The sequence below is a fragment of the Pseudoliparis swirei genome, chromosome 6, assembly GCF_029220125.1.
Source record: "Pseudoliparis swirei isolate HS2019 ecotype Mariana Trench chromosome 6, NWPU_hadal_v1, whole genome shotgun sequence".
NCBI classification, from domain to species: domain Eukaryota; kingdom Metazoa; phylum Chordata; class Actinopteri; order Perciformes; family Liparidae; genus Pseudoliparis; species Pseudoliparis swirei.
In genome coordinates this window covers 9,410,024-9,425,239 of record NC_079393.1, presented here as the reverse complement: position 1 = coordinate 9,425,239, position 15,216 = coordinate 9,410,024, and the positions used below count along the sequence as shown (strand labels likewise).

The following is a 15,216-nucleotide window of genomic DNA, read 5'->3' as shown; positions in this document are numbered from 1 at the left end:
CAGACCTTGGTGCAAGGCAGCAAGACCCATTGTGTCATGGTGGGAGGTGGCTCACTTGGACCCAACACTAATACCTTAATATACCAGGTTATGCTGGGACTACTCTGCTGCTACAGCTATCAATGAGTAAAAAAAGTAATAAAAGATTTTTCTTGGTCCGCCATTTTGTTTTTGAACCTCTAATAATTATTTGTGCATATGTTCGTCATTATAAAACAGGTACAGCACATTTGACAAGTTGGAACCAACACATTTTTGATTTACTGATTTATACAAACAAAGACCAAAATATATTTTCTATATAGACTCAGGTACCCTCATATTTGAGGGTCTGGAAACGGTGAAATAATCCACAATCTGCTATCAAAAATTATCCGCAATTTCTGAAGACTGTAATTTTGAAATTTTAATTTATCAACTCGTCCACTAATCATTTAACTTGAGGTGTCGACAACTTTATATTGACAGGATGTATTGGTTGTTTGTGTGAAGCCCTAAGGGTGGCGCTTAACAGACGTCCAAGCGACCCAAATTAGCCGTCAAAGGGCATTTTATAATTGAAAAACCCAAAATAATCACCTACAACACCCACTCAGAAATAAGCAAAGAGAAGCACAACAAAGAGAAACAAGTTAGCGAGACATGACACACTGGGGGAGGGAGGGGTGGTTTGTAAAATGCCTTTACAACACTGGACAAGCACAACACACAAAGACACACAGTCCATATTAGGGGAAATGGTTTAATTTGGAGACAGAGGCAAAGAAACACACCACACATGAACAAACATTGACCAAAAAAGAACAGAGTCTTTCGGCTACACACTCCGCTATGGGAAAAAACAGAAAACTCTACACAGGTAAAAAGCAAGGCTCAAACTAAACAGATATTTAAGTCTTCAACTAAGACAATTAACCACACAAGTTGTCGAAATCCTGATGACCATTAAACTATGTGGACAGCACAAATACTAACATGAAACTTACCACGATTTAGAGGATCCCAACCCCCCCTCCCTCCCTCCCTCCCTCCCCCTCCCAGAAACTGAAGCTGATTAACGAAGTGAGGAACACGTAGAGATCCAAGCAAAATCAACAACAAAAATCAGGCATCTTTTAGAGAGAAAACAAAACAAAAAAAATTGCTTGACACCACCAAGAGGCCAAAGTCAAGACCTGGTCAAGGCGAGGCCACATAGAGAGGGCAGACAATTCTTTTTTTTTTCCAATATAGATTTTTTTTCTTTAATTTCCAATATAAAAAGCTTCACTGGTACAAAATACATATGAACAACCAGTTGTAGAAATTGGAAAGCCTGTGTATGTTTTTTTTCTTTTCTTTTTCATATCCCACCCAGTTTCAAAAGAAATTATATTGACTGAACAGAAATAAAAACTACTGTATGTATAATACAGATCACATCAAGATGCACCCACTTTGGCTTTCATCAAGACAAGATAAAACATCGATTAAATTATTGGTGGAACATGAACAGAGTCCTACCGATCAGACAAGAAAATAACACAGGAAAAGATTTTTTTTTTTCCTTTTCTTTTGGATCAAGACAATATCTATAGAGATGCAAAGTTACCACACTTGTCAAAAAAATAATAATACCACTTCAGAATATGAACACAACAGAACAAAGAAAGTGATTGTTAGAGCTTGAACGAGATTTGCGATGGAAGCCCCTGAAGTGAGTCAAGTTTCCGTTTAGGACCGCTGTGGACTGTACATTGTCCTTTAAAAAAATTCATTCACAGTAACACTTCACCATACATGACTTACCAACCACAGATCTGCAAACATTTCAGTGTTTGACACAGTTTTAGCATTTAAACAATCGTGTTACCAGGGCAACAATGTCGTCCTTTTTCTTTTTAGTTCGAGTTTTAGCTTGTTTTTAACTTCGTCGATTTTCAAATCACATCTTGCCTCCAATCGTTTGTATCGCAAAGTGTTACGGTACAGGTGTTCACGCTCACTAAGAAAGAGGGTTACCTTCAAATGTATAGGGAAGTTTATTGTTTATCTACAGGTTCTTTTAACCAACTGTTCAAATTGAGTACATCACAACACACATTTACCAATAACTCACGGCGTGGGGGGAGGAGAAGGGGAAACATGAGCAGGTGACAAGAGCTTTCATGACACTGGCATAAATACACAAAGAAAGGCGAACTGCAGCAATCTCTAAACCAAGGCCTGATAAGGATGTGTAGGCAGTTTCTAGACGTATATATGGCACTTTGAATATTGTATTGCATTCGGATAGAAAAAACACTGTAAAAAGCACATGCCCATATTAAAAAGTGAAATCAGTGGTACCTTGTAAATTTGGGTATTATATCACACTCAACATTCTGCAAAAGTGATTAGCTCCCACAACTGTAATTGACATTTCCTTACAAAACGACAACACTTTCCTCGAGCACTGATTCAAATTTGGTACCTCTTTATATATTTATTTTTTTTGGAATATTTGTGTATTTTGAGAAACTAAGGAAAAAAACGGAAAAGGAAAACAAAAAGGTCAAATGGTGACAATTGTGCATTTCGTGTCGTAATCCTGTGTGAGCGTCTAGTTTCACACACAAAAAAAGCCCCTGAGTTGACAACTCTTTAGCGCCCTCAGGTACGCAGCTTTAGGGAATCCTTCTTTGGGGGTGAAGTGGTTGTTATTTTACCAGGGTTGTCTCAACAACTCGTAGTACAATAGACAAAATACCACCCTGGTATAAAAAAAATTGTAAACTTTTGTGCTGAAAAAATGGAATGTATTTGTAAACCAACACAATTTGTGGTGGAGTTAGTAGTAATAATGTGGTTCGCATCGTGTACAACTGAAACACGGTACTAGAAGTCAATTAAAAGAACTATCAGCCAAGAACTAAAATAGAAAAGCAAGAAGATGCGCGTTTGCCTATAAAAATGTGCAGCGAGCGACAGGTTGCATGTTGTGTCCAAGCGATCTCTACTTCAGGGATCTCTACTTCAGGGGCTCCCACATTTGCAACCACAGAAAAGTGTTTTATGTCGCGGTGTGTGTGTGTGCATGTGTGTGTGGAAAGAAAGCTAGGTTATATTACAGGAAAAAATGTGTGAATTCAAAAACAGTTTGACACATGGGCACTTAACAACAAATTCTAACAAAAAGACATTGTCTGGCATCTGTATGATTAACAGAAATAGTAAATCATCATCTTTCAACATGAGGCATCCAAATTAAACCAAAGTGAAACATCCATTAATTAAATTAATTATTAATGACAAATTCACAGAAAGTCAATAAGACGTACCGTTGAAGTTGAACACTAATTTCTTTCTTTAACGCAGGAAAAAGGATTAAGTCCACATAATGTGAGCCTTTTAAAAAAAAGTAAAATTTTCCCCCAGATGTTTAAATTACAATTAATGTAGAGGATTTTTTTTTGTTGACTTAAAGTGTTTTGAAATTTACTACAAATGACCTCAAACGATCATGTTGATCAAACTGATTTTTAGTCCTCTTTAAAAATGTAATACACTGAAGACCCCCCTCCCTCCCCCCGACACAGATGACATTACAACATAATCTACAAAAAACCCAAAGTTTTGCTTGGGTTCTGTTAGTTAAACTTCTATAGATTCAATGGTATAAAATATAGGTAATCTAAGTGTGCATTTAAACCACAGATTGTCTATTTGTGAATCAGTTCTAAAAAAAGTTGACTCATGTAGGTAGCCATTTCTCTAAACAGAGCAAATGTACCTTTTATTGTGCCATCAATAGTTCAAAAAAAAGGTAAATACACTGGATATTTTTTTTTAAATCAAAAAAAATATTTTTTTTTAAATCAAAAAATTTATTTTTTAAATAGCCTTGGTGTAAATCTTCACACTGCCCGCAAAATGTAGAGATCGTTACAGAGCACTGAGGGGTTTTACTGGTCAGACTCTCAAACGTGTTGGAAAGTGGTCTGAAGCATTTTATTTTTTAAGAAGCCAACATATTGCTAATGGCACCAAATAGCACAGCTGTGTGCCAATCCCTGTATTCAACTTTCAAGTGAACTTTACTGAGAGAGGTAAAAAGAAAAATCAAAGCTAAATTAAAAAAATAAGAAATCCCACAGGTTTTTAAAACATTCGCAAAAAAAGGTCTCTTAAATGAATTCAACGCAGGTAAGTTTTCACATTGATTTGCTTGACCTCTCTCCCACCTGTCACATTTCTATACAGAAAAAACAGAACAAAATGAATATACATGCAGAAAAATCAGGTTGAGCTAAGGTCAAGGGTCAGTGGGTGGCCAGGTATTGGTCAGGCGAACTTAGAGAGACATCACAGACAATGGTGGGATGATGAGGCCAGGAGTTTGGCTTGGCTTTCAACATCATGAAGACATGCTAGGCTAATGATGAGCAAACAGGCATGGAGGGAGATTTGTTCTAAAAAAGGAACAAAAACACAAAAGGAAGAGCGAGAGGGAGAGAGATAGAGAGAGAGAGTAAGAGAGAGAGAGAAGACAAAGAGAAGAGAAAGTTAGGGGCACAGCACAAGAATCTTTTAGCCATGAGGCACAAAAAACAACAAAAACAATGCCAATCACCACATACAGTAAGGACAGTGCGGTAAACATCCCCCCCCCTCCCCCTCCCGACACACAAAAACAATACACAGATTTAAGGAAGTGACACCACTAGGACGAATGGCAGAGCCTCCAACATGCAAACTGTATACTTGGCACCCAAAGAGATCCATCGAGAGCCAGTCCCCCTGGTAGGAGACTTGGAGGATGGATGGAATGACTGGAAGAGGTTGTTAATGGAGCAAAGAGAGGTAGCCTAGCTCGACATGGCGTAGTTAATGACAGAGTGGGGGACGGAAGCGTGAAAGACGGGACAAAGATAGAAGACTTTAGAGTGCAAAAGACTTTCACATTAAGAATGGAGGAAAAGGAACGAGACAGACGACATGTAACAAGCCAAACACAGGTTGAAGCTCTGCTCGGGGGTCTGCGTGGCCGGCTGCAGCCCTTCAACACAACGACTGATCCTTAGTCAACCCGTCTAGCTTGACCTGAAGGCAATGAAATGGCATGGAAACACACCTGATGCTCTCCACTAATTACAGTGACACAAAATACCTCAAGCAAACACTGACTCCAGTGATAGTCATAAATAATCATATACATTAAAATATTTAAGCCGACTCAAATTACATGATAAAACCGCAGGAATGAAATGCAGTAAAATGTGGAAAGATCATTGCAACCATTTATTTTAGGAATAGAGCGATTCCCCCTCCTGTGGTGGGCTCCTTGCCCCCGTGCCCCACCGAGTCTCTGCTGTGGTGACCTTGGCTGGAGGGTGAACTTACCCTAGCAGTGTTAGCATTGGAGCTGGGGAGGGGGGGGAGGCCCCGGGGCTAGGATCAGTAGGGTTTGCTGTCGTTCTTGGAGCGCTTCAGCTGAACCTTCAGCCTCTTCATGCCGATCTGGAAACCATTCATGGCCTGGATAGCAGCTTGCGCAGACACTGGATTATCGTAGCTGACGAACCCTGAGGCCAAAAAGCATTGAGGACACATTATATATATATATATATTCACGGATAAATTCAACACCCCGTTTTAACTCGAACGCGCCACCGTAACATTAACAAAAGGCTTTCAACCAAACTACCGTCTATTCGTCTATCAGAGGATTCCAAATCTCTATTTTAACTATACGGGCACGGTGTACAAGGCAACAGACTTTCCTCTGATATTTATTTGGTCGAGAGGACAGAATAATTGGATTTTCTCCAGGAAAAGAAAAGCCATTACAATTATTATTTAAGATTGGGGATGGAATAAATTACACTAGAAATAACTGAATTTCAAAAACAGTATTCGGGGTTAGTAGTTAATCTGCGGACACAACATAAGAACCAAGTTTAATAGAGAAATCGTGTTCTTGTGTGCTAGTATACCAATTCAGCTTCACTTAAATTGGAGACTAGGTGACACCATGACAACCGGATATCCACCACACAAAGTAGCAGGTACATCAATAAAACAAAGAGGGCTTCAGAGACTTGTGGTGCCAACACACTTACCAAAGCACTTGCTCAGATTGGTCTGTTTGTCAATGAAGACTTTGGCAGAGACAACATTTCCAAAAGGCATAAACATCTGCAGAAGATCCTGGTCGCCAAACTCCTGGGGCAGGTGGTAGATGAACAGGTTGGCGCCCTCTGGCCCTACTCCAATTGGTAATCAAATCAAACACTCACGTTAGATAGGTATTAAGATGCACACACAGACACAATTAGCAAATCGTCAAGTTAAACTTATACAAACCAGATGATAAAACATTAATATGATGGCAGCGATAAAGCTCACCTTCCTTCTGACCTCCAGCAATGCTCTGCTGCAGGAGGGACTGGCCGTAGAGGGAGGGCAGGGCGGAGGCTGCGTACTGCTGCATCCCTGAGTAGGCCTGGGTCAGAGCGTCCATGGAGCTGGCTCCTGACCCGTTGGCCATGGAGGCTCCCAGGCCTCCATTCATGGACCCCATACCTGTTAAACAGAAACCAATGAATGGGCTGGAGTCGTGTAACACATTGTGCAACTTGCTGAATTATGTTTGAGGAATCAGATGCATTAACCACCAGGGGGCAGAAAAAATAATCTTTACTAAAAGCCTTTGGTTTGTCAAGTTACCGTATCTGGTCCCCTCACTATGCATTATAAGTTATATTATATAATGCAGTCCAGTGCAACAGCTCTGGAAAGAGATGTTAGCTCACTTATTATTTTATTATCACGGTTGTAGTTGGTGGTGGTGTACTGGACTGCTTTTTATTCCTCTCAGTATAATAAAGTCCAGTTCAACACCACTGCAAACTAAAACCTCAACTATAAACAGATCAATTGATACCTTTAAGAATGTAACATTATTATCCATAGAAATATAGAAGTCATGGCTGAGCTGTTGTATTGGAATGCATGAGATTGTACAGGTGTTTCCACTGCAGCAAACCATAACTCCAAATCAGTGAGTTTTTAAAGTATTTCTGCTCTCTAGTGGTAAATCTGCCTTAATGCAGCATTGGTATTAGTGTGGAAGTGTTGGCAACCATCTTCTTTTAGCTTCCATCCAGCCATTAAAAAAGGAGCTTCCACTTACCACTGACACTGTTGGTGAGAGCGCTCAGGTTGAGGCCCATAGAGGACCCAGTGAGACCCTGCAGGGTGCCCAGAGATGCCAAGGTGTTCATGGCAGCACCCGCGTTGGACGCTGCTGAACCCACTGTTGAAAGACAATAAAAACAAAAATGACATACGGGTGACTCTATATGTTCAAAACACCCCGTCACTCTAAAAGTTTGGCATCTTTGCCAAAAACTGTCAGTTATGAGAGGATGACACAGCACAGAGGGGGCAGTTCAAAAGGTGTCTGTCCTTAACGAAGTCATTACTGCACCAGCAATATGCAAAACCCAGACAGATGGAGCCAATGTATATTTACACAGATTAAAAGGGAAACGGGGGCTCTCTTATTTTATGGGAGTAAATCACCCACAAATAAAATGTTATGAGGAATGGCTGAGGGCCCTTAGGCAAACAGCGGACGAGGGACGTTTGCAGAGCAGTTGGTTGATACCGTCTCAGCAGCAGGAGGGCCAACTCCGAACAACACGTATGTTCATCTCAGTGGGTGAGGGATTTTTTTATTTAAACTTTGATTTAAATGTTATAATAAACTACATAGTGTAATTTAGCCAACAGTCAAAAACTCATCTGTAAACAAGTACTCTGACGTAACTAAAATAACCATCAACTTCATGCTGTATATACAGTGCATGCACATACTACAGCTCAAGTTAGTGTTGAATTACTTGGACTAGCCAGGGCTCCCAGGGCTGCGCTGTTTGCAGACAGAGCGCTGTTGGCGTTTTGGCCACCAGAACTCTGGGCTGCAGCCGCAGCAGCAGCTAATGTGGCCAAGTTCTGCAGCTGAAGGGGGTTCACACCTGCTGCGAGAACGAAGACACAGTGGCGATTATCAAAGACCTTCAAAGTCAGACCTATCCACATTGCAAGCATAGAGAAAACATCTCTATCGCTTAAAGTGGGATCTTCTCTCAGCCAACTCTATTGTCCACTACCTGATACATCAACACATTATCATAATCAACCGTACAGCCATGCACTCTTGCTGTTCAAGTTAACATCTAAACATTCATCAGAAATCAAACTCGTGTCAAATAGTTTGTTCTTTGGCATTACTGCACCGAAACAATCCAAGCATGGTGTTTGTTATGGTGTCACACTGGTTTCATTTGACACTTTGTTTACACTGGCTTTAGTGGAACATATAATTATATTTCAACATACAAAACGTGCAGCACTATCATTACGGCGTGTGCCGTTTCCTGCTTTAAACATGGGACATTGTCCCACATGTCTATGCGCTTGTTATATTTGATGTCTTTGTCTTTAAGCAGGCACTGATTATTAATGTGCCACTGATCTGAAAGAGGAATGTGATTAACAGTCATTAAACCCATGGAGGTGTCAGGCACCAAGTCACAAGGTTGTTGACATGAAACGTGAAGTCATCCTCCATAAATCAACAAGCAGAGGGTGAACTCACCTCCTAGCCTCTGCATATTATTGAAACTGCTCTGGTTACTGGTAGATGAGGCCTGCTGGAGCAACTGGTGAGGACAAAGAAAGCAAAAATGAATTCAAGAATCAAATGGGGGATACACAATTAGGTCTTAAATTTATCAACAGTATAATCAAAATTGCTTAATTTGATGGATTTTCGTAACAATATTGTAATTTAATTGCCAAATGTGAGGACAAAGTCTTGCTTGTATTCCTGGCTTCCCTAAACGCATCACGCGTAGTTTGTTTATTGAGACACAGAATTTACTCGTGATTTAGGCCCCATTTACACTCGTCACATCCTGATAAAATCCAGATGGGATTCAAGACGTTTTAATTTTCCCTTTGCCACATGTACAAGTCTCCGTTAGAGCGGATCGCAAATCTGATTGCAATCAGACTTGGTTTTTCTGAGCATGCAAATATACAAGCAAATCCCTTTGACGCTACAACAACCTTACATTTCCCTCGAGCCAAAATGGATGTGATATTTGAGTCGTCCTTTTTGTACCCGTCACCACTTCAGGTGCAAGCAATCGTCTCAATGTCTGTAACACAGCTCGGTGTTCATGTAATGTCCATCTTTGAGTGAATACCAAATCAAAAGAGTTAAAATAGACTTCACATATCATTGGGGTATGCAGGCAGTCAAATCTGTCCTGCATTGGTCACATGGCTCACTAGCTGGTGCGCCAAAAACTTCAGTCAGGCCGATTCCAACCAAAGAGGACCTGAGCAGACACCATTTATTTTTTCCTTGGGCCGTCTGACGTAACCTTACATCACCGCAGCTCCAGTTCTCCAGCGCGCGTGTCGTTACGCAGAGCTCAAGATCGTGTCGTAGCCTCCATTCAATGGCCTCGCTTCAAACCAGAGTAAGTGTGTGCGAGGCACATGCCTGTCTTTCATCAAGAAAAAAAAAAATATATATTCTTATTTGAAGAAGAGAACAATTTTAATGTGTAAAGCTTTGTGTGATTTTTATACACAGCCCGATAACAACCTAATCTTTTCTATAACTCAGTAAAAGATTGTAAAGGTTTGCGGCCTACATTGTAGACAAAATGGCCGCTGCCTTTCCATCCATTAACAAAAGTCACCTGACAACATTGTAGACATGTCCCTGAGAAAAACACGACCGTTTCAGTTTGTTTAGACGGTGTGGTCTGCTTGAATATTAACCTCATAGACAATCCACCACAACAAACTACACCCTCAGACATTTAGACTAAGCACCACCTCTCTTCCCTCAGACTCCATCTACACAAATTACAAACTTAACATGATGAATGTACATATAATATAATACATATATATACAATAAAAGGGAATAAATATATATATATATATATTCCCTTTTATTGTCCGGTGGTTCTGTTTTTTCCACTTGTACAGCAAGTCAAGTGATCGATTTGGTAAACATATGGCTAAACTATGAATACATACATTTTCAAACTAAAACTACCATAATATAAAACGGGCGTATTTGTGCAGCTCTGCGTGGTTTATACAACACTTACTGCCAGGTACTGCGGTGAGAGGCTCCCCAGGCCGGCAAGGTTTCCCCAGGTGGAGGCGCTATTGAGCTGCTGAATCTGCTGAACAAGCTGCTGCTGCAGGCGCCTCTGCTCCTTATCTCTCTGTGTGTCGGCAAACTTCACCACCAGAGGTGAGGAACAGCCCTGAAGCAGTGAAGAGGTCAGAGTCGTTAAACCGATTCAGAAGCACGCAGAAGAATCCAGAGTTTATTCATCAATGCAAGAACACAGTCGTTGCAAGGAATCTATCAAAGGGGGGGTGTGTGATCGATGCCTCGAGACAGATTTGTAATGCCTGTTGCATTCATATCCAAGCTAGCACACAGAGGACATCTGCCATGCATAGCTGAGGCAGGCCACATTCCAAAAGGAGCGCAGGACAAAGCTGCACAGTCAATCTTTTTAGCACTTCGAGGAGCTAAATTGAGTCCACAGACAACAGATGGGGACAACACTTAAAAAAACAGACACACATTCAAACAAGGATATGTCAGCACACATCAACAAGAAAAATGCATTACAAAAAACACAATCTCACGAACAGACAGTCTCATACTGTTTAGACAGACACATAGACACGAGGCATGCGGTGCTGAAGTATTTTGAGTCGAGAGCCAGACGGGGACCAGGCTGGACATGGAAATTGGCTTCTGCACCACCAGCACCTCCCATGGCAGTTGAGATTTGGGGAAGTTATGATATGTGGGGAAATAGGGGGCAGTTTAAATCTGGTATGAGGAGTGTTATATTGGGTTGGGCTTCCAATTAGACTTTGTCTGCTGTTTCACTGGGGAGCCTCTGACCTGCTAGCTGTCAAATTACTGCTGCTCCACTTCCACAAAAATACTATTGGCGACATGATGATATGGACTAGTTTTTGAAAGAATCTAATAGGAATAGCTGCCCCAGTCTTGGTACATTCTTTGTTAACCTCTATTTTAGGGTGTGAGGTCTTTTCCCTGTGGTCTAAAATATATATTTATTATGGTGGACTGCGATATCTGGGCTCTAAAATGTTATCTGGATCAATAAATAAGAGTCATTTAGTCCAGCCCTAAATTAGAGATGACAACATTTCTTGTGTCCTGTTAGCACCGGATTTAGCAGATATATGAGAGGCAAGTTTTATTCAATTATTTTGCAGATGACAATGTCATTTTTGTAATTAGCAAGAGTGGCTTTGGAAATGACTCATGCTCTGTGATGAATGAAGGCCATCTGCTTGGACAGGTTCTTCACCTTTCCAACACAAGGGGGCAGCAGAATGTATGAGTGGGGGGGAGGGGGGGACATGAGAAATAGGTGCTAAGGGGTACAATACCTCCATAGTCTGAGAGTGATGCATGGATTTGATTGCATTCTGTGCCGTTGACCTGGTAGAAAATGTGACAAACGCACAGCCTGTAGGGGGGGGAACAGTCGGAGAGGGGGGGAAGGGAGGGACAAGAAGAAACAAAACGAGACAAAAGGTTTGGACAACTCGTTATGAACCCCAAAAAACACATTACAGTACAGAGAATGGCAACTCCCAAGCACACAGAACCACCCTCACTGGTTAGCACACGGAGAAAGAACAGAACAAGGAGAACAGTAACACGTGTAACATGAGCACAGTGATCGACGGATTAAATTGCCACCCAAAGAGGCTCAACTATGTGGTGTCACGGTGAAACAGTCAATGTGATTAAAACACACAAAATACACACATACACATTGAAAGGCTTCGATTTGATAACGTCTAAAATCGGCAATGGGTATTTTTAAAAAGGTCCATTTAAAATTGAGGTTAGATTGTGTAAAAATAGACGGGGGGAAAAAAATTGACAGAAAACCGTCTCTGCTGATGGTTTTATCGCATGCGTCAACACGAGAGCCTCGTGCCGCTCGCTCTCTGAGGCTTGAGGGAGTTGAGAGCTATGTGGGAGATGAGACAACAAGCTAATTCCAGCCTTTGTAGAGTGTGATGAAGGAGGCGGTAAAAGAGGAGCTGAGCCGAGCCGCCTGCCAGCTGAGCCCAAGAACACCAGCAGCTAGTGGTTGCCAAGGCGACGGGCCATTGTGCAGGCCGGCGAGTGCAGTGGCCCTTTGCTGTGAGATGTGGAGGCTGAGTATCGGGCTGCAACAACGAATCGATAAAGATCGATTATTTAAAAAAGTTGGCAACGAATTTCATTATCAATTCGTTGTGTCGCGCGATTATTACGCAACTCAATAAGTCGCAGAGATATGAGTATAATTTTAAAAAAGGTTGAGTTGAGCACAGAGCAACAACGAGAGGAAAAAAACAGCGCAGAGGAAAGACCATAATGCTGCGTTCACACCGCGCCAGCAGCTTCCATGCAAAGTCAATACACAAACGTGAACGGATGCGAAGAAAGCGAAGCGAAAACTTTGCCCGACGGCGAGTTGCGAAAGCCAATCGACTTCGAGAGGCTCCAGTCGTCATCGCTGACGTCGTGCCGTTGGGGAATCAAACCGGCTGCTGCTACTCTCGTAGTTACCCAGACGTAGTCGGTGAAAGTCACCGAGCTGTGTGGGCCTAGGGGTGGTGTTATTAACCCAAACACGAGGGCGTTAGATGTGCCGACATTTGTGGGATTTTCCACAACAAGTATACTGTAAACTCAACTGAGTAAAGCAGTCACTTCTGTTTTTGAATAAAGGGTTGGAAATTCATTGATTAATCGAAAAAATATTCTGTAGATTAATAGATTAATAAAATAATCATTAGTTGCAGCCCTAGTTGAGTGTAACGGTGGCGGGAGGATAGACTATTTGGGGGGGGGGGGGGGGGAAGAGGGGGTTTAAATAAAGAAAAAAGGGAGGGGCCTGTATAAATACTTGGTGAGAATATGAACGCACACCTACCTCTGCTCTGACCATCTGGTCCCCGGAGAATTCGGCACTCTTCCATCTGTCCGAAAGACAAGAACATCATCCTGATCTCGTTCTCGCCGTATTTCTTTGAAATCATTCCGATGAAGAGTTTTCTGTCTTCCACCGCTGCAGGTGGATGAAAAGAAGCTATTCAAAGAAACAATCATGAAATGATGAAAGCTGCAGTTACATCAGGTGTTAAATCTTGAACTTCTCTATTTCCAGCTCTCTCCTTGTCATGCTGCCACATTTTCTGTGTCTCACTTAAGGTGCCAGCCTCTTGTACAAATCTCTGCAACTTGCAGCTTTGTTTTCCTCAGTGTCTAGTTCTGGAGACGGATGACTGCATCAACCATTTGTGCTCTCCTCCAGACCCTCTGTACCTGCTCCACTCTTTTCCCCTCTGTGCCTTTTAAAGCCTGTAATCCTCCTAACCAATAAAACTATATAGAAATGGTGTATTGCTGCATATTTCCTGAACTAAGCCCCGCAGCAACCGTCATACTAGCAATAAACAGTCACAATACAGCCCAGCCTACTTAAAAAAAAAAAAAAAAAGATGCATTCGTCTTGGCTAGATCTACAAATATTTTTCCTCAACAGACATCATCTGTTCCCTGCTTTCCGATGGCTAACGTCACCCTGCATTTCACAAGGGCTGTCAACGAATATTCTGAATCTTAATACATGCCGCTGTCTGCCTTGCACGCACCGAATGCGCCACATAACAGGAGTCTCTCCGTGTCACTTTCATTAGTTGAAAATGAAATGCAACGTTAGGTCAAGCTGTGCGACGAATTATTCATAAACAGTGCTGATGGGAGAGAACATGGGCCGCAGAGAGCGACACCGTGTCCCAAGGGCAAGCGGTACATTTCGTCATGGAAACAAACCGCGTAAACATCAGCTGTGCACACAAGATCAGACTGGAGACGTAACCACGTAAACGATGGGCGAGTTGCTCTTGCCATCTTCCATTTGTACTTTTTAAAAACATAGTATTCACTCGGAATACAACATAGCCAACAGGAAGTAGTCAAACTTCAATGAGGCATTGTATCGATAAATCATGTTTTTGACCTCACAAATGAAACATTCCTTGTCGATGCGTTTTTTTTAAAGTGCGCAACATAAATAAATAGAAACAGGCCCCCCCCCCGACTAAAGTTCAGGTCAAAACAGCAGTGCTACGTTGCTCTAGTATTGTTAGTACACCGTGTCCATTGACATGAGCAAACATTTAAAAAAATGGAATAGTGAAATTAATTAAATCTGTATTTTAGAACATATATGCAAACTTCGCCAATTTTGACAGCCCGACATTTCCCATGAATCCACTTACCACTTGTTTTCTCACTGTCAGCAGGTTTCATCTGGATAGGATGATGCATCTGGGAAACCAGGGGAGACAAACGGTTAATACAAGAGTCTCACATCTTCACACTCATCCCCTCCATTTTATAGCTTTCATCCCTCTTGTTGTGTTCTCTCACTAAAAACACCATCATCCCTCGCAACTGCTAGATTCAGAAAGATGTCTATGAGTCAAATGGCTGGGATCAAATTCTTCAGTATTCACATCAGGCTATACTGGAGAATTTCAAATGGACTTTTATATTCTTCCTGTCAATAACCCTCATCTTCATTAGAACCATCTTACTTGATTGACAAGCAAGCAGGTTTTGCATCCTTTTAAATGTACAGTGAGATTTAGTTTAGTATTTTTTTATTATTATTAGGAATAATATCACATACAAAATGAATTAGGTGTGGCAAATCTGAGCTGTGGAAAATCTAATTTCAGTCCAACATGAAGCTTTATCTCCGCGCTCATGTGAGAACCCGCTTCAGGATCTGTCATTTCATACCACTTAATGAACACCGTTATCCGAGGCAACTCACTGAACTTCAAGGGGAAATATTCTTTGCTCATTTTACTTGCCATGTGATGTTAAAAAAAAAGAAAACAACCTCTCCGTGAGATGCCTGAGCAGATTGTACTTATGAAAAGTGGTGGGTTTGTTTTTGACAAGCGCTAAAGAGAAGCAGACAGATGGCCTTGCTCAGTATGGGTGAAGCTAGCGTCACTGACCAAGGAGAGGGAGGCACATGAGAGAAAACAGGAACAGGAACAGAAACCAGCTTTTCCACTGTGGCGCAA

At 41.5% G+C, this 15,216-nt stretch overlaps 1 protein-coding gene across 8 annotated transcripts in view; it reads right to left on the bottom strand.

The window, feature by feature from the left end:
• Positions 1-728: 728 nt before the first annotated feature.
• Positions 729-15,216, bottom strand: part of LOC130195909 (CUGBP Elav-like family member 2) — a 29,396-nt gene continuing 14,908 nt past the window's right edge. For 2 of the 8 annotated variants that reach the window (XM_056417692.1, XM_056417694.1), the window contains exons 4-13: positions 14,398-14,446; positions 13,047-13,181; positions 11,500-11,579; positions 10,161-10,322; positions 8,624-8,687; positions 7,866-8,003; positions 7,154-7,276; positions 6,367-6,543; positions 6,081-6,227; positions 729-5,543 (exon numbers count right to left, since the gene is read on the bottom strand). In XM_056417692.1, the coding sequence (XP_056273667.1) occupies positions 5,416-5,543; positions 6,081-6,227; positions 6,367-6,543; positions 7,154-7,276; positions 7,866-8,003; positions 8,624-8,687; positions 10,161-10,322; positions 11,500-11,579; positions 13,047-13,181; positions 14,398-14,446 (1,203 nt within the window). In that variant the 3' untranslated portion in view covers positions 729-5,415. The remainder of the gene's footprint in view (positions 5,544-6,080; positions 6,228-6,366; positions 6,544-7,153; positions 7,277-7,865; positions 8,004-8,623; positions 8,688-10,160; positions 10,323-11,499; positions 11,580-13,046; positions 13,182-14,397; positions 14,447-15,216) is intronic. The other 6 variants (XM_056417693.1, XM_056417699.1, XM_056417697.1 and 3 more) reach the window with 4 other exon arrangements.